The 24432-nt window shown below is 26.2% G+C and overlaps 2 protein-coding genes across 9 annotated transcripts in view; both read left to right on the top strand.

Moving 5' to 3' along the window:
• The window catches only part of LOC134832650 (hepatic leukemia factor-like), a 51241-nt gene that overhangs the window by 9272 nt on the left and 17537 nt on the right, over window positions 1-24432 (top strand). Inside the window, exons 1-2 of one of the 8 annotated variants that reach the window (XM_063846748.1) lie at window positions 12364-12824; window positions 13726-14463. The exons of 4 other annotated variants lie outside the window; for them this stretch is intronic. In XM_063846748.1, the coding sequence (XP_063702818.1) occupies window positions 14277-14463 (187 nt within the window). In that variant the 5' untranslated portion in view covers window positions 12364-12824; window positions 13726-14276. Of the gene's footprint in view, window positions 1-12363; window positions 12827-13725; window positions 14464-24432 lie in introns of those variants that run through there. 3 more of the 8 variants (XM_063846752.1, XM_063846753.1, XM_063846755.1) reach the window with 3 other exon arrangements.
• On the top strand, window positions 22764-23663 carry LOC134832433 (AAC-rich mRNA clone AAC11 protein-like). The gene has a single exon (XM_063846449.1). The coding sequence runs from the start codon at window positions 23145-23147 to the stop codon at window positions 23661-23663; it is 519 nt and encodes a 172-aa protein (XP_063702519.1). The 5' UTR covers window positions 22764-23144.

Below are 24432 nucleotides of genomic sequence, written 5' to 3'. Positions count from 1 at the left end.
GTTAATGCACAATAAAAATAAATTTATGATAATTTTTGAATGCATCAACTGCAACATTATATTATATTTGCTCGAGTGTTTTGTTTTGTTTTGTGATTATTGCCCATGCAGTGTGCCAAAATATTTAAATTTAGTCGACTTCTTTCTGTGTGAGTCACCTTTCATCGCGCATTTCAGTTCAATTCATGCCATGCCACGATTGAGATTTCGGGACGATTGACATGTTGAAACGACCTCCGCTGAAACATTTGTCAAAAAAATCCCTTTTTCTCAACAATTTCTCACACATGAACAACAAATTAAGAATTATGAGAGATCTTAAGTCATGTACCTGCTACAATGTAACTTGACGCTTATCAAATTAATCTTCTTCACACACTTCCGTAGTACAAGATCCCTCAGAAGGGCAGATTTGAGTGACTGACAAAATCTTATCGTTGTGTCAACAACCAAACGAAACGAACGAGTTTGTTATCTAAACACAAGACTCTGCTGAAGAAGACGACGTCTATTAGTCAAGAAAGAGAAGATTTTATACGACTCTGGCTAGTCATCTGTCTCCATTTGTATGTAGATAAAGGACGATAATACGACAATAAAACTAGAGTTATTGCGGCAATAACGTAAAAAAAAGTTGCTAGACTCTGAATAGCCGTAAAAATGTGCTTTAGAAACAAAAACTCAACACATGCTGAACTTATCTCTCGCAATAACAACTCCATCTATCCATTCATTCATCCGCAGCTCGTACATTGATTTTTTTTTCGGGCGTCTTATCGATTAGAATTTATTACGTTGAACTTTGGTTATGAACATTTTTATTATGAATTTATTTCATATTAATGCCTCCCGTCTTTTTTTTACGTTTTGTTTATTTATTTACTCACTGGAGAGTCGAGTCGTCTTCGTCGCTCGTTCGTTCAAAAAGTGATAACATTCATTCAATTAAAGAATTCTCGTCGTATTCGTCTTTTTATTCAAATAAGAGAGAAAAAGAAGAAGAAAACGTTGCTCGTCAAAAGTCGTCATTGATTGATAAGATATGCGTGCGATATTATGAAATATTTGATCAAGTCAGAGAGTTGCATTTGTAAGTACTACTATATGAGTAAATTGTTCATTTCCACACTTGAATGCTAATACAAATAAATTAAGAAATATTTTATCAAATAAGCACGTTACATTACATCTAGTTATTTGTTACGATTATCGTTCAGACGATGTCTTGAAGTATTGTAGTAAAAGTACTCTCATCATGGATTGTTTGTTGATTGTTATTGTTACACATTTTATCTAAATTTTACATATGAACGTGGATTGCTTACTTTGTACATGATGTATATGTGGATGACAAAAAGCAACAACTTTACTCAATTAGATAATATTTCATAATTGTTAACTCACGTAAAGTTATCACGCCTCTCATAGGTTATTTCTAATGTAGAGTGGATTTTTTGAGACATCGCACAATGGGCTGAAACTTGATGAAATTTTGTTTGGTTTGATAATTCTTAAGAAATATCTTAAGTCGAGTTATAGATGATCGAAGAATCTTCTGGATTACTATCATAAAATTTACTTTTAGGTTAGGTTAGGTTTGAGGATGCATCACCGCGGTCCGAAGACCTATTGTGATCGCTATGACAAAATTTACATTTTTATCATCTCTTAAATTTGAACGTTTAAATGAGACACTGCTACTTGTTTGGCGAAAATTTTCCATGTTGCTTATAAATGATTGTTTTTACTTGAAGGAAGTCCTTCTCTAATGTAGACCAGCAAAAGTGACTCAGTTAAATACAATCTCGTTTATTGCTCTTTATCCGCTTGGAATTGTTGACATGGTTAAATAGGTTAGACTTATTTGCTGCAACTCTTTAAATATAGCTTTTTGGCGAAGATTGCTTTTGCTTTAATGCTCCAATATAAACATTTGCTTTAATAGATGTCTTTGCTTTAGACAAAACTTTTAGAAAAACATTCATAATATACAGCTTTGCAAATTAGTTTACATGACATAACTTCAAAAGTCCATTAATCTTCTTTAGCATGTTGTTTTGTAACACTTGGGTAGCTCGTTTTTGAAATTCCTGAAAATAACTCAAATAATCAGATTATGTTTAATTTAATAAAGCTTGAAAAACTTACCTTTTTAAATATGTTCATATAAAAAATTCACAAAAAAAAACTTACGCTTTTCCATTCAATTTTTTGCCCACAAAAAAACTTTTTTCATCTCACTGTGTCCTATTATCATAAAATCGCTACAAAACATTTCCATTGTGAAATTTTGCAACAGTTGAAAAATCTTCATCTACAAAAACCTTGTCTCACTCTGATTTCTCGCATTTTTAGAAACAAACACTTCGCCAAACGACGTCATTCGTTGACGTACAAGCAAGTCGCTGAAATAGAAATAATAAAAAAAAAATTAAATAAAAACAGAACAAAGAAAAATTTGATTCATGCAAAAAATGAAACAAATTCTATCAATTAAACCACAACATTTGTAAAATTTTCTGCGGGAAAATAAGACAACAGACAATAATTGAGATAATTGCATTGGCACGTGTGTATTATTTTTTCTTTTCAGTAATTGATGCGTTTTCAATTAATTTTTAAGATTTTTTTTGTTCATCCTATTAGTCAACGCGCTTATACTATGTAACACAAAATGTGGACAAAATGTTTGTTATTTTGCTATTTATTTTTCCGACACTTTTTTCACACTTAATTCTTCTCGGTGTACCGTAAATTTTACTGCATTAATTGTTCTTATTTCACTTTTGTGGATATTTTTCTAAAAATAAAATTTTTCACTTTAATGTCTACTGCCGCTGCTCTGAAATCGTTGTTGATGAGACACAGTCTTGTGATGTGTGTGTTCACGTGCTACGACAACGCCACACGACAATCAAGTCGACATCGAGTAATGGAAAATTAGTGACTTTTGTACGAGGCGAGACGAACAAACAAGTTGAAACACATCACACAAAAATTTTTTCTTGCTTCGATGAAAGGCTTGTTGATGGGCGTTTTGTTGATTTTTCTAAATGAAAATTGTTTGTTTTTGCACGATTGATTCTTCCCTTTGGCACTTTTCTTGTAAGAAGGAAGCAATTTTCAATTTTAGTACTATAAGAAATTCTAATCCACTTGAGTACAGCAAAACTCCATCAAGGGAGGAAATTGAAAATCGATTTCTATCAATTTGGTCACGAAACTTCTAAAAAGTTTTGACATCGATTACAATAACAATAACGGTACAGTTGACAAATTTTCGTGTAAAAACAGTCAAATCGATCAATTTTGGGTTTGTACACTCTTCGTTATTAATTAGGCATGCTAGCTGCAATCCATACACTTATCTCGAATGTTTATTTTGACAGATTGTCGGATTTTGTGTTAATTAAATTAGGCATTAGGCATTTACTATGGATGTATGGATGCCAAAAACTAATGGATTACAAAGTTTTGTTAAAATTTCAAGAGGAGTCCAGAAAGTGCTTCACTTAACATCGCATCCGAGTAATGAACGATAAATTTACATTTGTGATGAGAAAATGAGCTCAGCTCATAAATTTATATGAAAATATTGCACAAAGTGCTGAATAACGAATAAATGGATCTCTAAGTTATGGCGATGTCGAAAAAAGGTCAAATTAATGATTTTTCCATCAAAAATTAGTACTTACCCAAAAATTTATCAATTAAGTTATGGTTATCGACTTTTGGTTTCAATTTCGTGTGGTCACGACTAATTTTCACCTTCAGTATTGATTTTGCTTACTTTGTACGTGAAACAGCACTACTGTCCAAAAATGTTGTAATTTTTATGGAGAAAATGAAAAAAACGAAAAAATGTTATTAAATCGATAAAATTTGTAAATAACAACAAAAAAGTTTAAAATATATTTTTCTCTGCACATCCGTAGTTTATTTTTGGGTAATTTCAACCGAATCGACAATAAAAATAAATAATATCGATGGAGACACAACAATGTAGGTTTTTTTTGTGTATGGAAGAAAGTACAAGACGTTCATGAGAGCAATAAAAGGATAAAAATTAACGACATGTCTATAAAAAATATTCTGCATTCAACGTAGGTACTTTGTATGCAATTTTTAATATCTTTTTTGTAACAAAATTATATTTACGAAAATAGAGAAGAGCAGAGAGGAAAAGTACAGGTATTGGAGAAAGAGCGAAATTGCAACCTACCTCACATATTACGCGATGTTATTACATCGACCGACCATGAAAATGGAAATGAGTTGGGAAATGTGTGTTATTTTCACCGCTCACGAATTCTACATCGACGACATCGATGTACCTACGTTGGAATGTAGCTAAGAACAGCAGCAACTGTAATAATACAAGTTTTAACGCATGCTCCACAGAATATTTCGAATATTTTTCGTAACTGTGTTTGTATTTGTTGTAACCAGTACAGTCTCGTAGACGACTCGGAAAATATTTTTCGAAGAAGAGAATTTGTTTTGATATCGACTGTACGTACTGTACACTTCCTAATTCCTTTCCCGTGTTGTAGGCACATTTCAGCGGTAGATGCATGACGGAATTTTTTGACCATTTTAGCAGCGGAGGATTTATCGGCCTACTTTTGTTATCGGTTAAACGAGGGAAAAAAAGCCATACGAGCAAAGTCACATGAGGAAGTTTAGCATAAATTGGAGCAATTTTTCTTGATTTTACACGGTGAAAGAAAACGTTTTGTTTGCTGCGCTATTTTTGGCATCTCTCTCCATTATTAAATTAAGTGTTAGTTGTAGAACGGAAACTTTTTCACTATACATGAACATATTATTCGGAATGGCAGTAAGCAATGCACTTATGTTAATAATTATTTTATCCAAATTCAAATTGATTTCTTTGTTTAGGAAAGTTTTTCAATTTCAAAGCAAAACAAAAGGAACTCCTGCGGTTTGAAACAAGATGAAATTTAGTTCAAAGCAAAGACTTACAAAAATGCTGTGAAAGGTTGAGATACTTATCGATATACTAACACGTGATAAAAACTATTCGTTTGATGATCAAAGCTGAACTTTGACTTTATTGTCAAAATGTTGATACTTGAAACATATCTTTGCAGAAATTCCAATGTGAAAAATATTTAAACGATTCTACGGTTAAAGTAATTGATTGAAATCCTGAAGAAACATTCAAAGATCAACTTCCAGAAGAAGCTTTGAGAACCTCTTCAACCAAAGAAGAATATTCTTAGCAGCTTAGACACATCACCCGATTTCAGCATTTCATCGAAAAAAAAACGGCATGAGATTTTTTGATGGTTTTGTGTTAATTAAGCCTAAAGTTGTCAAAAAAACCTAAAATTAGAACGAGAAAAAATTTTTTATGCATCAAAGCTGAGATTTGTACTCAAAGAGGTACTTGAATATAAAATGCATACTTGAAAAATGTCTAAAATCCGTTTGTTCGAAATTTGAATTTAGGTTTTTTGGACTCAAACGGCCTAACTAAACAAAGCCATCAAAAAATCTCATGCCATCTTTGATATCTAGAAGATGCTATGAGAATATCGTTAACCAAAGAAGGTGATGTGTAGAGGTTTTTAACCATTGAAGTTGCTCTATTTCATCAACCTGAATGCCTTGAAACCTTGAATGAATCCTTTAATGAACTGAATCCTTAAAATACCTTCTCATTAAGTATCCTTCAACTACAATAGCAACTACAGGTTATGGGCCTAACAAGCTTCTAATGAATACTTCAGTAAACTGAATCCATTAATTTGCTATTAAGCTTGGTACAAACATTCTTCAAAAGGCGGGAATACTGACCGATATACTAACACGGAAAAAATTCTTTGATGTTTAATTCTTATTAAAGCCACTGTTGAATCCATTATTGCAACGTTTCTTCTACTTTTGAATCGAAGAGTCAATTGAAAGACAATTCTTTCAATAATAATTTTTTTGACTGTTCAAAAGTACTTCAACTTTTGTCATTGTTTAGCTGTCAAGAGTAAAAACTTGAGAATAATTGAAATCGCAAAATAGATTAAAGTCCAAAGTTTCGTTAATGCGTTTCATTTCAATTCAATAAGTTTGATTTCGATACTAAAATTAAAATATGAAATCTATTTAAAACTTTATTTACTAAATCCAATCTTATCTTTTTTTTTATAAGTTTTTAAGTTAAAATGCAATATTTAGCAACATTGACGATTTAATAGATCACAATGAATTTACTTAAATTCTTCTTTAGATAACAAAATCCTTATCATAGCATACGCGTGTGTCATTAGATTAGACTTTTTCATTGTCTTATGTGATAAGAATCTTATCAACGTAAAAAATTGTAAAAAAAATTAAGAAAAATTTTGTATTGCGCCAAAAAATTGCATAACAATTAACAATTCCAAGCACACTCGAAAGAATATTTCATAATAAAAGTTTAAATTTTTATCGCGCAAAAACACAGACACAACTTTAACAACCTTTCATTATCTTATCGTTAAAGTGCATAAAACTTTTTTTTTAATGCGCGAATAAAACGTGTCGTTAAAAAAAAACTTAATAATTAGGTCGCGTGGATGGCGTCTCCTCGGAATCACTAATCTAATCGTATCAGTTGATTAGAGCATTGCACAATTGATTGATTTTATGTGTTTTTCTGCAGTAATTTCTCAATAAAAAAAAACAATAGTAATAAAGTAAATCACTTCCCATGTAAACAATTCCCATGTATCTCCATCAAGTCTGTAAAAATTAACGATGAACGAACGTTTAATGCGAAAAATAAAAAAAAATTGTCGTCACTTCTAAACAAACTTTGAAGAGCGGTATGAAACAAGACAAACTTTTTTAATGGATTTAAGCATTTAAAATTGCTCATTTGTGTTTTATTAGTATGGCGTAATATTTAATAAATAATAATAACAACAATAAAATAATAAGCGTCGCATCACTCCACTATCATTGTCAAGGTTAAATTATTTTATTTTGTTATTTTTCGAGTTTGTTCTATTCTTTGACTATTTGAGTATTTGAGGAAAGGCGTGTGGAGAACTTTTTTTTTTGATGCCGATTGACAAAATGTCGCGCGCGAACTTGATCAGGTTATTTACGGACGACGATTATAATAATGATGATAATTAATCAATAACGAGAATTTGTGACGTGAGTGACCTATATCTTGATGAAAATAATTTTATTGTTATTTTAGCATGAAGATTTTTCATAGAAATTTATGAAAATAATTTCTTTCAAGAAAAAATATTTAAATTTTTTTTTCAACTAAATAGTTATTTATTTTAAAAAAATATAAAATTAAATAATTAAAAAAATTAAATTAAATTTAATTAATTAAAAAATAATTAAATTAATTAAAAAAAATATTTTTAAAAATTTTTGAATTAAAAATTTTCATTTTTAAATGGTAATTCTTTAAAAATTAATTAATTAATAAAAAATAATAATTAAAAAATAATTAATTAAAAAAAATAATTAAAAAAAAAATAAATAAAAAAAATTAAATTAAAAATTAATTAATCAAAAATAATGAAATAAAAAATGATTAAATTAATTAGGAAAAAATATTTTTAAAAATTTTTTCAATTAAAAATTATAATTATAATTAATTTATTAAAAAAAAATAAAAAAAAATAATAAAAAAAATAAAATAAAAATTAATTAAGTAAGCATAATTAAATAAAAAATAATTGAACTAATTGAATTAATTAAAATAAAATTTAAATAATCAAAAAGTTGTTTTAAACAAAATGAGAAAAAAATCTTGACTGTCAAGTCATTAAAAAATTTAAATTTAATATTTTAAATATTTTTTTTTAATTTTCAAAATCTTTTAACTTATTTTCTACTTTTTTAATGTTCAAAAAAAAACATAAATCAACAAAAAACTAATTTTTTTATTAAATTTTGTTAAATTACCCTTCAAAAATCCCTTTTTCAACAATAAATTTTCCAGAACATTCCTCCAACGAGACAAAAACGCAACAAAAAATTTTCCATAACATACAAAATTGGCACCAACTAGGCTGACATATGCTTAATTTTTTCCTTTTTCTGTTGCACCATGGTTGCTAAAGTGCAGCAGTTATCTCTCTTCCTCCGCCTCCAAAGAAAAAACTCAACCATGAATCCAGCACAAACCGAAAAAAAAAACTTTTTTAAAGCAAACAATACGACGTGAACGGAATAGTACTTCAGTACATTCAGATGGAAACTGCATTTTCCATTATTATGATTATTATGTTCTTCTGTGAAAAGCGGCGGAAGTGCTATGAATTTGGCGAATCTGGCAGGCGAACGATGAAGAAAAAAAAATTTGTAAAAAAAAGTGAAATAAATGATAAATGAGTCAAGTGAGGGTTGTCAAAACGGATTTTTCACTAAAAAAATTCTGTTTTTCCACGAACATCAATTATTGATTCCGTAAATCCCAACTGGACATCAAAAATGGGAATATTTCTTACCTGAACGAAAATTACTTGGAAACAATTAATAATTTATTTAATATTCAATGCAACCGCAAAATATGTACCGAAGCTTCGTACTTGTTTGACACAGATTTACGTTGATTATCGCAGTCGCGTAAATACGCGAAGCATCGTCATATCAATAAATATACACAGAGAGCGACGACGACGGCGGCAGCAACACGAAACGTATAGCAACAAACCTCGTGTATGAATAAATTTCAAAACAAAAATTAATGACAAAAAATTGATTTGTCAGCATAAAATGTTTACCTCTCTGTCTGTACGAAAATCACGCCGATTTGCAAGCAATTCTTCACAATGTGCGACAGGTTTTGAAAAAAATAACTGAAGTTTGGCTAGTTGCCGAGGTATGGCGTTGTTGGAGTTGGAAAAGTCGCCGATAGCGATGGAAGTTGCCAATTTGTTGATTCAAGATTATTTGTTTTTGGATTTCTGTATGAGTTTCTATGGCATATATGTGTTCATATGAAGATTTATGGATGAAAAGTCGCTCATGTTTTGATTAATTTTCATATTTTCTTTTAATTTTCTTTATAATCTTAATGATTTAAAATTAAAAAAAAAAAAATTTCTGTTAAAACTTTAAAATAATTTTAATGTTTAATTTAAAATTTAAAAATTATTAGAAGCTCTTGCTACTTTTCTGAAATTGTTAATTTTTGCTTTTATTAAAATTTTTATACTAAAAAAAAATAAATAAAATAAAATAAATTAATAAATTAAACAAAAAAAAAATTTATTAATTAATTAATTTTTAATTTTAATTATATTTTTATTATTTATTAAAATAAATTTTTTATTATTTAAAATATGAAAATCTTAAAAAAAAAAAAAAAAAAAAAAAAAAAAATAAATTTAAAAAAAATTAATATGAGCTTCATTGCATACTTAAAGCGCATATAATTCGAAATATTTTTTTAAAATAATTTTTATTTTATTAAATTTATTTTTTTTTAATTTTTATCTTTAAAAGAATAAAAATAAATAAAATAAATTTTTCGATTGGATAGAAATCATTGAATAGTGAAATATTCAAAAAAATTTTTATTAAATTTACTGTTGGTCAACTTTCTTAATTTTTATGCTCGATATAAACGATTTTGCAAAAAAAGTCACATAGAATTCGTAAAAATACGGGGTAGCTTTGAATAGATTAAAATGGCTTAAATCAATATTAAATTTTTTTCAGTCAAATACCTAACTTTTACCCATATGAACTTTTTTTGTCCTTCAAACGGACTTCAAGCTACAGCCAATTGAAAAAATTGTAATTTTTCATGTATTTTGTATGGAAAATTTCCAAAATTCGCAAAATTGTATGAATGTGCGAAGGTGCCCCGTTTCGGTTTTAATCAATTTTTGTTTAAAATAATTTTTATTTATTTTAATTTAAATTTATTTTTTAGAAAAAAAAAAAATTAAAATATTTTTCCGGGCCATTTTATGAAAAGTCGAAAATTTACAAAGGAAAAAACACATTTTTTAAGAAATTTTTTCAAAATTTGTTTTAAGTGTTTAATTGGCTTTAAAATGCCGTCATTTTGAATTTTTAATTTTTGATTTTCGATCCGGAACATTAAAAATTTTTTTATAAAAATATTTAAAATTTTTTTCACGAATTTTATTAAGGATTTTTGGAATGAATTTCGTTCCTTTAATAAAAATTTTTAAATAAAAAATTGAGAAAATTAATAAACAAAAAAAATTACATTTAATTAATTAATTTTAATTAAATTAAACAATTAAAATAAAATAAAAAATAAATTTAATTCAATTTTTAATTTTTTAAATTTTTTTTTTTAATTTAAAGTTTTTTTTTCTGACAAAATAATTTAATAATTTTTTTAAAATTATTTTAATTTTTAAAATTTTTTTTCGTCCTTTTCATTTCAAAATTCATAAAAAAATTAAAAAAACTTAAAAAAAAATTTTAAAAATTTAAATTTTTATTTTCAAGCACCTTATTTTTATTTACCTGAGATGCCTCCTCATGTCATGTGAATTTAAAACACATTCACATATCGCACATGGAAAATTTTCCAAATTAATTCAGACAACAAATCTAAGTCACCTCTTCCTTAATTCCATATGGAAATTCATGCAAACTCCGCATCGCAGTCACAAACAAACAAAAGATCTCCTCGATCCACGTTTTTCGCTGATAACGTGCGTCCTTCTTTTACCTTTTTTTCTTGTTCTCTCAAGTATTTGACAAGTCATCGACATTTTCCATTTTACGTTCTAATAAACCTCAAATATTAATTTTGTTCAAAGTTTTTGAAAAGAGTCGTCGGGCTTCGTGAGAGAAACAAAAGTTTATTTAAATATTTACAATTCCTTTCACTCGCAATCCTTTTCCCTCCGCAAATTATTTTTGCACATCGCAACTCCTTTCACCTACATTCGTGTGCCGTGCCGTGTCGTCGTCGTGTGCGAGTGAAATGCTAATAACGGCACCTGTGTGGGTTTCTGTGTGTCGCTACGCACTTTCAAATGGAAAATTGCACGTGGACTTGTAACGTGCGTTCGTCACCATGGCGAAGAGTCTCTCTCCGAAAACGGAATAAATAAAATTTTCCTCGTTATTTGTTAAAAATACACATCAATGCGATTGTCATAAAAATACTTGCAAGCCGCCGCGCCGCCCGAATGTCTATGAGCGAGATAATGATATTGTCTCATTGAATTTAAATTTTATTTTTATTTATTTATTGCGCGACTTGATAAAAAAAATAAATAAAAGAAAAATTATTATTTTTATTTTTTTTTTGCTGAGAAAATTCGCACGTTATTCGAAGTTGGATGGAGAAACGTGCCGAAATTCGAAAAATTCATCAAAAAAAATTACGAGAAAAAAAATCCAATTAAATCGACGTGGATCAATTACCTGCAAGTGCAACTCTAGATGACTAATAATCATATCAAAAAAGTGAAATTAATTGAGTGAATGAGCAAAGGAGATACGATGACACTTACAATGTACAACTTACGAGGTTAATCTACGACACGTCGTCATCGCGGTGAGGGCATCGCATGATGAGAGGTGATTGAATTTCAACTCTAACGAACGTCATTCGGATCTACGGGCTTTTAGAAAATCTGAAAAAACAAAAAAAAAATGAGAAAAAAGTTATTTTTAGCTGAACCAATGCTTTTAAATAAAATAATTAAAAAAAAAATAAATAATTTAATTAAATTGATTTTTTAAAATAATTCGAAAAACAAAAAATTTTTTAAATTTTTAAATGAAAAATAAATTAAAAGAATTTAATTAATTAATTTATAAAAAAAATTAAAAAATATTTAAATTTAAAAATAATTATTAAATTAGTTTATTTTTTTTTAATTTTTAAATTAATTTTAAAAAATTATTAAAAAAAAATTTTAAATTTGATTCCAATTAAAAATTTAAAAAAAAAATAAAAATAAATTATTAAAAAAAATATTTAAAATAAAAAAATTATAAAAAAAAATATTTAAAAAAATTAAAAAAATATTAAAATTATTTATTATTAAAAATAAATTATTTTATTTTATTAAAAAATTTTTAAATTATTTTATTTAAATTTTTAAATTATTTTTATTAAAATTTATATTTTTAATATTTAATTTTTTTTTTAATAAAAATCGAACTAAAAACGATAAAACAAGAAATTTCGTCAATCTGAATACAAAATTATGATAATGGATAATTTTGCATAAAAAAATCAATCAAATAGTCAAAGTTCCGTTCATTAATCATCCAACTGGTCATTCTGCTCGTTTTTCCGCCACACTCTGCATTTTCCCATCGTAACACATATCGTAACAACAACGCTCTCCCATATGCACCGCACCACACATATTCAGCAAAGAGCGCTTCTCCTCATGATTTGCCACGTGAGATGCTTGGAAATATTCAGTCTTGCCAGAAATCCGCGTGACAAGACTCCACCCTCGTCGTACACAGCGACAGAGTCTCTCTGTGAACAACGGCAACGAAAAAAAAAGGGAAATTGTATCTTTTGTGTCTCTGGCTATGTACGGAAATACGAAGCGTAGAATTCAGAATTTTATTATTATTTGTGGCGATATTTGCCGGTGAGGCAAAGCAATGCATCGCTACTATCTAGAAATATAGTTTATATCGAACCCCATTCTCGGCAAGACGGATATATTTAATTATCCCTCCGGAAATTTCTGTATTTTTTAGCTCTCTAGCAGTATTTTTGACTTGATCTTAAAAAAGGCTTAAAAAGCTCTCGCTCTCTTAGATAGTGATTTATGGATTTAAGATAATCTTAACGAGTTTAGAGAAAATTTTTGAAAATATAACCGGTGTGTTTAAAAGTTTAAATTAAATTAAATTAAAAGCTGAATATTATTTAAAATTAATTAATTAAAAAATAAAAAAAAAATTTAAAAAAATCAAAATTTTTGAAAACTAATTAATTAATTAAATAAATAAAAATCTAAAAAAAAATAATAAAATAAAAAATAAAAAAAAATTTAATAAAATTAATTAAAAAAATAATTTTTTAAAATAAATAAAATAATATAAAAAATTAATGAATAAAATAATATGAAATATAATTTCTGAAAATAAAAAATTAATTTAAATTGATGAAATAGTATTTTTTAACCAAAAATAAAAAAAAATAATAAAAATAAAAAATTATAAATAAAAATAAAAACTTTAAAAAATTCATAATAAAAAAAGAAAATAATAAAAAAAAATTAATTAAAAATTAAATAAATAAAAAATTAAAAAAAAATTTAAAATTAAAAAAATTAAAAAATAAAAAATAAAAAAATTATTAAATTTTTCAAAAATTTTTGAACATTAAAAAAAAATTAAATAAAAAAAAAAAATCATAGTGAAAATTAAATTAAATAAATAATAATTAATTAATTAATTAGAAAAAAAAATAAAAATAATTAAAACATAAAATAATTAAATAAAAATTATTAAAAAAATAAATTAATATTCAGTTTTAAAAACCTACCTCAAAAAAAATTGTCAAACCCAAAAAATTGACAATTTTTAGCGGGTGATTCTTGTGTATGCCTTTTCCGCCTTTTGCAGGTCTTGAGAATCCTCTTGTTGTGAATGTTGTTATAAATATTTTGCCATCCGTGTCAATATAATAAATAATAATATTTTGCTCTTGGAATCTTGAGATTTAAAAAAGTTAAAAAAAAATAAAAAAAAAAAATTACATAAAAATTCGTTTCAAAGAAAGACGAAAAAAAAAACAAAAAAAAATTAAACAAACAAAAAAAACCACGAGAAGAAATCAGCAGATCCTTTGTGGGACTTTATTTGGACAGTCGTCGGCGGGTTTGCAAGAAAAAATGCCAAAACTTGCTGATAACACTGAACACCGTAAATTCATAATTAAATTCATACTTGGACCTGTGCAAGTAATGCGAGTCAATCGTTAAATATACACAAAAATAATATTATATTATTATCAGTATTTTGACTCGACAGACAGAAAATTTTAAAGAAATTTTGAAAATTTAATTAAAGTTGAATAAAATCTCACGAAAAATGGGCTCTGAGACGAATACGTGCAACAATTACTACTCGGATGTGTCATCAGCGACTTCGAATAACTCGAGTTCAGCTCCAAATCCTAATTCTGGCGGTACAAATGGCAATTCGAGCAGTACAAATGCTGGCACGGAACAACAACAGCTGAACAATTATTACCAAACGTGAATAATTCGCGTTCGGGCGAAGGACAATCCAGCTGGAATAACGATTCGCGTTGGAATTTTCAGAACATGAATCAACAATATCAGAGATTTTACTCCGATTCGCAGAATTACAACAATTTGATGGCTGTGGCAGCGGCTTCGCAGCAAAATCAGCATCAAAGCCACGCCATTCAGCAACATCAGCAGAATATTCCGCAGCAAATGCACGTCATCCAGACACCTTCTTCAGCAAAACGTCTCTATTACAGTCAAGGTCAGTGTCTCTAATAAATAATTTTTTTTTTGTTGTCGTCTTCTAAACACGAAACGCGATACGCTCGAACCTACGAGAGAGAAAGAGCTCTTATCAAATAAATTTCAATTGTTTTCATTTAAAAACGTTACGTTCTCGCGAATGACCGACGTGATATTTTTGCATTCAAATTCATTCACAGCTTTTGTTGTTCGCGATTCGAGCAAAAATCTTATCAAGAAATCAAAATTTCTTTGTCTTGTCTGCGGGAGTTCAAAGATTTCGAGCTCTTCAAAAAAAAATTTTAAAAAAATTAAAAAACGAGGAAAATTTCCTATTACTCAACTCATTCCGTTGCCATAAAAAAAATAAAACACCTTGTTACAGTAACACACAATTATATGGAAGAATTTGAAAAAAATTGCACGAGAAAATTTTTGCACAAAAGCTGGTTAGTAATCCATGCAAAACAAACTCTTTTTACGCCGTAATGTTGCGTCAAAAAAAAAAGCAGCGAGCAAATACGGAAGCAAAATATTATAAAAGAGAAAGTTGTACAAAAATTGCTATTCATGGGCTTTGTACGAGCGCGGTGCATGGTTGTGTATGTGTGTCGTGTCTGCGTTAATCCATCGATGATTGCTTCAAGTTGTTTTGGTTGGCGAGCAGTTTTGAGTCAGTCAGTAGGTTTTTTTTTCAAAACTTCTTTTTCTTTTTGGTTTTCTTCCTATTTTTGTTGGTTTGATGCGTTTTCATGAATTTTCTGAAAAAAAAATTTTTTATCGATTTTTATTTGGAAAAATATTTATTTAAAGGTGTTTTCATTAAAATAATAAAAAAAAATCTTTAAAATAATTTTTATTTTAAATTTTAACGGAAATTTTTGACATCTGTCAAAATTTGGCATCTGTAAAAATTTGACATCTGTCAAAATTTAGACAAGATTAACATTTTTTTCTAAAATTTATAAAAATTTTAACTAACATTGCATCTTAAATTATTAAAAACTGAAAATTTGTTCAAAAATAAACTTTAGCTCTTAAGCTGTCAAAATTTTCAACTGTCATCTGTCAAAATTTTTATAAATTTTTAATTTCTGTAAAATTTTAGATATTTATGTTTTATTTTTATAAAAAAGGTGATTTTGACTTCAATTTTTTATCAGTTTTTTATTATTTTACCAAAAATTGATAACTTGTCAAAAACTGAACTGTCAAAATTTTGACATTTTTAAAAAATTTTTATGTTTTGCCAAAATTTTTATTTTTTTTGACCTAAATGAAAATTGTGAGTATTTTCTATTAAAATTTTTAATTAAACTTTTGAATAGACTTTAAAAAATTTTAAATTTTTAAATGTTATAGAAAGAATTTTTGACATCTGTCATTATTTTGAATGTCAAAAACTTGACAGTTTTAAATTTTTTTCTAAACAAAAATTTTATTATTTATTGAATTGATGAGATTCTTCTTTAAAACTAAAAACTTCAATAAAATATATTTGAAATTACTCAAAAACTGAAATTTTTATAAAAAATTTGACATCTGTCAAATTAATAACTGTCAAAAATTTTAAAAAATTAATTGAGAATTTTTTAAATGAAATTTTTATGACTGAACTGATGAAATTTTTCTTTAAATTAAAAAAAAAACTTCAGCAAAATACATTTCAACTTACTTAAAAATTTAAATTTTCATAAAAATTTTGACATCTGTCAAATTAATAACTGTCAAAAAATTTTAAAAATTGATTGAAAATTTTTTAAAATAAATTTTTAAGAGGATTTTCTGATATTTTAGGAAAAAATATTAACTTTTTGACATTTCTTGACTTAAGTTTCAAAAAAATTTTAAAATATTCAAAAATTCAAACTGTCAAATTTCGCATCTGTCAAAATCCTCAAAAAAATGGAGCAACCTGGTTAATAATTTAATCCCTAATCGATTTAAACCTCTTTTCAATGGCAAAATGGCTTTAAATTTTTTTTTTCTCTTTTTTTCCTCCTACGCCATTTAATATCGATTTCCCGTAACAAAGAATGCATCGCGCGTCAAGCCATAAGCCGGCATTTCCCTTAATTTAATTTACTCGATCGTCTGTCACATCGTACTTAATGTGCATTTCGCCACTAATCTCGTTAAGCTAACCTTTATTGCGCGCCGTTTTGCTACAAAGAACGCCTGGGCAATTAAAAGGCAAAAATTTTTAAGCAACAACTCCGATGAGTGAGCAGAGCATCAACTCAGACATGAAACTTTCAATTTCATTTCGGGTAAAAGTGAAATTTTACCAAAAAAAAAAGGTACGACACACGATCGCGTTGTCATCAAACATTTTTAAAACCAGTTTTACGGTTGGTCCGGTCCAACTACCGAAAAAAAAGAAAAATTTAAAAGTTTATAAATAAAAGTTGAAGCGTTGTTATTTTTTTTTCATCGTTAATTTTATGTTAAATTGTTGTTAAAAGTTTTAAATGGATTTTTTTTTTGAGATTTTCTCGTAAAAGGTCAAAAATTGTCTCACAACTTTTGATTTCCGAATCAATGACAATGAAAAGTCATTCACCGCCAAATAAAAAAAAAGCATGAAAAAATAAATAAATTACCAAAAAAAAACTTCACATTTCACTGCAAAGCTCACTGAAAGTCGACACTTTAATTTTAAAAAATTTTACGAATTGAATTGAAAATAAATTGATTTGAATTTCAACACAATACAAAATAATAAGCGAATTCTCGTCTAGCGCAAAAAAAAAGAAATTTATTAAAAATCATAAATAAATAATAATTTTTAATGAATTTTTCACACTTTTATGTAATCCAAACGAATTTTTGTCGAGTCGTGTGCTCGTACAAAAATTCACATTAAAATCAAAAATTGACTAAATTTGTGTGATTTGCGTAATAAGCCTTCGATTATTCCATTTATTCATCAAATTCCGTCAAAATCCAAGACACGCAATGTTCTAAAATTTTCTACTATTTAATAAAAAATGCAATTTATTCGAATTCGGAGGTACAAAAAGTAGAAAAAGAGGGAGAAAGAAGACCTCTTACATGACTTGTTGTTATTCTTGCATCGAAAATTTGTATGCACCTAGTGACCAGAATTGACACGGCATTCAAATGAGATGCCAGCGGATACGATTCGGTCACTTTGCATATTTGGAGCAACAGATCGGAATAAATGTTTTATTTATTGGAAGTGATCGAAGAATAGAGAAAGAATTTTTTTTAACGTTAATATTTTTTTTTCAATGAGAGGAGGGAGAGAGAAGTTTTTTTTATGTTTTTTTGGGTAATAGAGTTGATTGAAAAGACATGCGATACCCTCGGGGGTGGAAATTTATGATTTTTATGGTTAACCGCAAATTAAGTTGATTAAAAATTGTTAGTTTTTTGTGATTGGAGTGTGCTGTGAGGTAATTTTTAAATAGTTTTATGATGGTTTTTATAAGCGATTGTTAAAGAAATTTAATTTTCGATTAATTTATTGAAGATTTTTTTTCAGAAAAGTAAATTCTAAAGAAATTTTATAGAAAAAAAAATTGAATGAACTTTGACTTTAAAAATTTTTTAGAAATATTTTAATTTACTTAATTTATTATTTTTTTAATTTTACAAAAAAATATTTTATGAATATAATTTTAAAAATTAAATTAAATAAAAAATATTAAATTAAATTAAAAATTATTTTTTTTTATAATTTAGGTAATTGAATAAAACTAAAAAAATAAAATAAAATGAAATAAAAATTAATTCGACTTTAATAAATTAAAATTTAGAACTTCAGACTCTTGATTTAAACCTTTTAAAATTTTTCATGATTTTTTAATAAAATTCTTTTAAAATTTATAAATATTGACAATAAAATAAAATTTCATAACGAATAAAAATATTTCAAATAAAAAAAAAACTTTATAAATTTCTTTTAAAAATCTAAAGAAAATTTTTGAAATAAAAAAATAAAAAAAAAATATTTTTTTTATAATGAGATTTAATTTTTAAATAAAAAGCTTTTAAAAAATTAAACTCTAAATAAATTTAATTAAATTAATAATTAAAATAAAAAAATAAATAAATAAAATTTTAAAAATTTTTACTTTAAAATTAAAAAATTATTACCTACAAAAAAATATTTTGAATGAAAATCAATTGAAATACAAGACTTTTCAAATTTAAAGAAAATTTAAAAAAAAAATTAAAATAATTTATAAAAAATTCAATTTGATTTAAAAAAAAATTATAATATTTTTTTTTTTATTATTTAATTTATTTATTTTAAAATTTAAAAATTTATTTGATTATTAAAAAAAAAATTTTTTTAAATAAATAATAAATTAAATTGAATTAAATAAATTAGTTAAAAATAATTAAATTATTAATTAATTTCAAGCCTCAAAAAACCCAAAAATATTAATCTAAAATTTCTATTGATCACAAATTTATGGAAAAAATCAACTTTTACCTAATTTCCTCTTAAACTTTTGCAAAACAAACAAACAAAAAACCATCAGAAGGGAAACAAAACACAAATAATTACCATCTTTATCCGGAAACAACAAATAAATCTTACATCAGCTCATATCTTACATAGTTAAACTCGCTTTTCTTCTTCTTCTTTGTTTTTGTCTTATTTTTGCATCTTCTTTCGATTTTCTTCTCCGATGCTGATCAAAAACAATAAAAGCGCAACAAGCAATGCAACGTAATAATGCAAGTTTTCGTCTTCGGCACACACAGACAATAGAGAATATTTTTTTTTTGCATTACATCATCTCGTCGTTTTCGTAGCACAAACCATAACATGCACTTTTACATTCCGTAATAATAATAATAATTTTTTTACTCGATAAAACTTCTTCTTTTGCAAATTTCCGTCGTCTTCGTTCGATCGTGGTCCGAAAAAAAAATTTCACCGCGAGAGAGACGAAATTTTTTCCTCCATACACTATTAACATATTTTTTATCTCTTTTTTCGCATATTTACATATTTATATTTAATCATCTCCGTGCGATGTGTCGTTGTGTGTGTGTGCAACAAATTGATAATGCTCGACATATACGCGACACGTCGATCGCGCTACGACTCGTACTCCCACTTTTCTTCATTTTTTTTTTGTTTCTAATCATCGTGAGTTCATGTGTGTGTGAGAGGCAACAATCAACAGCTGATATGTGTGTGTCTGGAATTAAATTTCAGAGATGGAAATTAAAAAATATTTAAAAAAAATTTTTAAAAATTTAAAAAATTTAAAAAAAATTTTAAATTTAAATTTAAAATTTTTTTTTATTTTAAATAAAAATTTTTTTTATTTAAAAAAATTAAAATTTTATTAATTTAAATTTTAAAAAAATTTTTTAATTCTGAAAAAAAAATTTTAATTTTTAAAATTAAATTAATATTTATTTTTTTTAAAATTTTAAAAAAATATTTTTTTTAAAAATATTATTTTTTTTAAAATAAAATTAAATAATTAATTTTTAAATAAAAAAATTATTATTATTTTTTTAAAATATTTTTTTAAATATATTTTTTTAAATATTTTCTTTTAATATATATTTTAAATTTTTTAAAAATTTTTAAATTAAAAAAAAATTATATTTTTTTTTGAGTTGTAAACTTCAAAAATGTTTTTTTTTTTAAATTTTTTTAAAATTAAAAAATATTTTTTTTTAAATTATTTAATTTTTTTAAAATAAATTTCCAACACACTCCAACAATCCATACCCAACTTAAGCTTTTTTTTTACTCAAACGAGTGTCTGTGCTCTTCCATAGTACTTGTATGCCACGTTCGTGCCTTCGCCTATAGACGCAGTGTGAAAACAGCGACAGCGACTTGTACTTGCTTTTATTCAGTACTCTATCATCGGCAACGTTATCCATATTATATTTATTTATTTTATTATAGTCAAGTATTTCTGTAGTAACAAGTATAGTGTTTAGTTTTGCTTTAGACGTTTCTTTGGTCAGTTGTACAATATTCGGGCTCGTGATAATATTTATATATATATAATATATATATTGATGTGATATCGTGTCTAATATTATTTTTTACCTATTAAATTTTTTAAAAAAATAATTTCCACAAAAAAACTGAAAAAAATCGAAAATTCGATGAAAATCCTCGGAATAATGCATCGACGACGAAAAATATTGTTATGACACCCGGAAAATATTAGAAAAGTGACAAAACGAAAAAAATACTTAAAAGTAAAAAAATAAAAAAAAATTATAGAAAAAAAATATTAAAAGAAAATTTGTCCTTGTCAAAAATTTGAAAATTAAAAAAAAGTGTTGTCTGCTTTAAAAAAAATGCCGAAAAAAAAATTATATCAAGACAACTTTTTTTTCTTGATGTTGGTGGTGTGTGTATTATTATCAATTTATATACCAAGCGAAAAATTTATACACAAAAATATAATCTAAAATAATGTGTTCTAGTGGATGTATCTCTCGGAATAAATTTTCGTTCGTCGTAGTGAAATAAATAAATAGACATACATATGAAAATTTATATATCAGCAAATTAAAAAAAAATTTTACTACAAACACAGAAATCGTCGCGTATCTCTTGAAAATCGGAATCTATCTCCGTGAGATTCACAAGTTTTTTTCTCAAGTGAAGTCAAGATTCGATTTTTTTCCTGTACTTGGAAGAAGTACCATTTAAAGTTACTTGAAAGAAAAAAAATGTAAAAAAACGAACCAACAATTATTTTTACAACCAAGTAACCAATATATGTAATTATTATTAGAATTTTATCATGAGATGCATTGTCTTTTGTAAAATGCATGCAGAATCTATTATTTTATCTAGACACACAATCAACCTACTTGTAGCCACACCGCAGTAACAGCAGCAGCAGCCACACCATTCATGATGATGATGAAGACCATATAAACAGGGGGGTGTGAGGGGTTTGTGTTTCGCAGAGTGATTTTTTGCGAGATTTTAAGAAATTTTTTGAAAAAAATTTTTTTTTTTTAAATTTTTTTAATGAAAAATTAATTTTTTATTGAAATAAAAACCTTTTTAAATAATCTTTTGTTTTTCAATGATAAATTTTATTTTTTTTTAATTAAATTTAATATAATTTTTCAAAAATTTAAAAAAATCTTATTTAATAAAAATTTTATTTATTTTTTTAATTTTTAAAAAATTATTTGAAAAAAAAAATTAAAAAATAAAGTGTTTAAATTTTTATTTATTTTTTAATATTCAATCTTAAAATTTTTAATTAAAATTTCATAAAAAAAATTTTCGCTTATTAAAAATAAAAAAAAAATTATTTTTTATCAAAAAAGCTGAATCAATTTAAAAATATTTTTAAAAATTTATTCAAAAAAAAAAAAATTTAAATTAAATTTATTTTTTATTTAATATTAAATTTATTTTTATTATTTAAAAAATATTAAATTTAATTAATTTTTAATTTAACTAATTAAAATTTTAATTAAATTAATTTAACTGATTTAACTTATTTAATCCCGTTTATTAATTTAAAAGAATAATTTTTAAAAATTTCTAATTTTAATTTTGTTTAAAAATTTATTTTATCTAAAAAATAATTTTTAATATTTAATTAATTCAACTTTGAATTAAAAAATAAAATTAATTTTCAAATTTAAATAAAATTTAAATTATTTTTTCATCTTAAAATTTCAAATCTTATTTATTGTTTAATTTTTAAAGTTAAAAATTTCTTATTTTTTAATATTTTCTTAATTATTTGATCGATAATTATACAAAAATTAATAAAAAAATTAAAATTTTCATAAAAAATTAAATTTAAAGAATTTCTTTGAATATTTCGACTAAAAAATCAAATCGGCGAAACACACCGTCTCCCCAATATTCTTCCACAACCATCCAATTCATGTGCCTCACACGCAAATTTGTACCACACAGAACACCAGAAAATATATTAATGAATGCAAAAAATAAAAATCTATTAAGTTCTATACATGTTTTTGTGGCATTCTGTGTGCGAATGCTTAGAAATGACCTTGAAAAATGCTCGTCGTCGTCACACACAAACACACATTCGTGATTAGAAGTCGTCGTGTGTCGTCGTCGTCGTCGACGTTGCTGCTGCAAATTCATTCAACGCCACAGAATAGAATTTAAATTGTATATAATGGAACAATGGTTGGTCTATGTCATCGCAAAATGCTCGCTGGCTGCCTTAGAACTGCTATGAATGCGGTTTGTGTTGTCCATTCTCTTCGATTCGATTCGAATTTTTTTTAATTGATTTTTTTTTAAATCAAAAAATAATAAAAATTTAAAAAAAACCATCATCGAATCGGGTGAAAGTGAATTTTTATCATAATAACACACACCAACCAAAAAAAAAAAAAGTAAAAAGTGCAAAAGCAGACAACCCATCAGACATAACGAGTTTTCTCGCATATATGAAGGCACAAACACAGACAGCGACGAATTTTTGGTCATACAGGCGCTACAACCAAAAATTCGTTGTCTGTACGTGAAACGTGATCGTTTTTTGTCGTAGGCTAGCTGCTGTATGCATTTGTACGTGAAATAAAGCAAAGTAACAAAAAAAAAACAAGAAAGAAAGCAAAAGTGAATAAAACAACAATAAGAAAGTGAGAGTGTTGAATTCAAAACGAAAAAAAAAATAAAATAAATTTTGGGGATTTTAATTAAAAAAAAAATAAAAAACTAAAAAAACGATGGAGTACCAACCATTGCCACCTGTTTCAACGATGCAACAACTCACGAATGGGGGAGGCGGCGGCGGAAATAATCATCAAAATGGCGTCATGAACGGGAACGGATTGCAGTTGAACACGATGCAACCGCCATTGTTGCCGCTTAGCATGCCCCTCCAAGTGGTCCATAATTTGCAACAGCTGAACAATAATAATAACAACATCAATACGCCAAACAATAACACAATACTCAACAATACAAACAACACACAGAACACAAATTCACAGAATCTGCCTCCGCCGCAGCAGCAACTTCTGCAGGCGATCCATCAGCAGGGTGGCAATGGTCCCAACAGCAATCCCCCAAATAATACGCCAAATGGCGGCGCCACTGACGATCAGGGAAATCGTTGGACGCAGTATCAAGTGCAGCAGTTATGGCGACAACATCATGCTTATTTGAATGGTAAAGTAGAAGTTGGGATTTTTTTCAGAAAAAATGCCGAAAGATGGCGTTGGAAGAAGGAAAATTTGCATTGAAATTAAACCACGTGACTTATTTATTGAAATTATAATTTTAACCACGTGGTTTACTTGATTAAATGATCTTTTTAATTTGAAATTTGTAAAAATGGAAGATCTATTAAACCACGTGATCAACTTATCAAAGAAATTTCCTTAAAAATTTGAGTTGATTTGAAGTTTGAAATTTTTTAAACCACGTGGTTTTTTTAATTTTATTTTTTAAACACGTAACTAAAATTTTTATAAGATCTTGTGATCTTCTGAAAGTTTTAGAGATCAAAAGATTAATTTAACCACGTGGTTAATTTAAAAAAAGAATTGAAATTCAAGATCGTTTGACACTTGAGATCTTTTAAACCACGTGACTCTAAGATCTTATAAAATTCTTTTAACTCACGTGATTAATTTAACACAAAAATCTTTTTCAACAGAAGATAAACTAATTTTTATAATACATTAAACCACGTGGTCAACTTTACAAAAAAAATCTTGAGCTACTGAATTTTTAAGTTTTTTAAACCACGTGGTTTGTATAATTTTGAAATATTTTCAACCACGTTACAAATTTTAATCAAAAAACCTTTATAAGATCTTTAAGGATCTGTGATCATCTGATCTAAAAGATATTTCGACCCACGTGGTTAAATTAAATAAAAAATGTCTTTAACCACGTGGTCAAATTTTGAGATCTTTTTAACTCAAAGATCTTTTTTAAACAAAATTTCTTTTACCTCATAATTTTTTAAATTTTCAAACAAATTTAACTTCAAGATCTTCTTAACCT

This window comes from Culicoides brevitarsis, chromosome 2 (assembly GCF_036172545.1).
Source record: "Culicoides brevitarsis isolate CSIRO-B50_1 chromosome 2, AGI_CSIRO_Cbre_v1, whole genome shotgun sequence".
NCBI lineage: Eukaryota > Metazoa > Arthropoda > Insecta > Diptera > Ceratopogonidae > Culicoides > Culicoides brevitarsis.
This window is presented reverse-complemented; position numbering and strand designations above follow the sequence as displayed.

Bases quoted from the DNA above. Each gene is read 5' to 3' on its own strand.
- LOC134832433 (XM_063846449.1), top strand. From the start codon at position 23,145: ATGGAGTACCAACCATTGCCACCTGTTTCAACGATGCAACAACTCACG.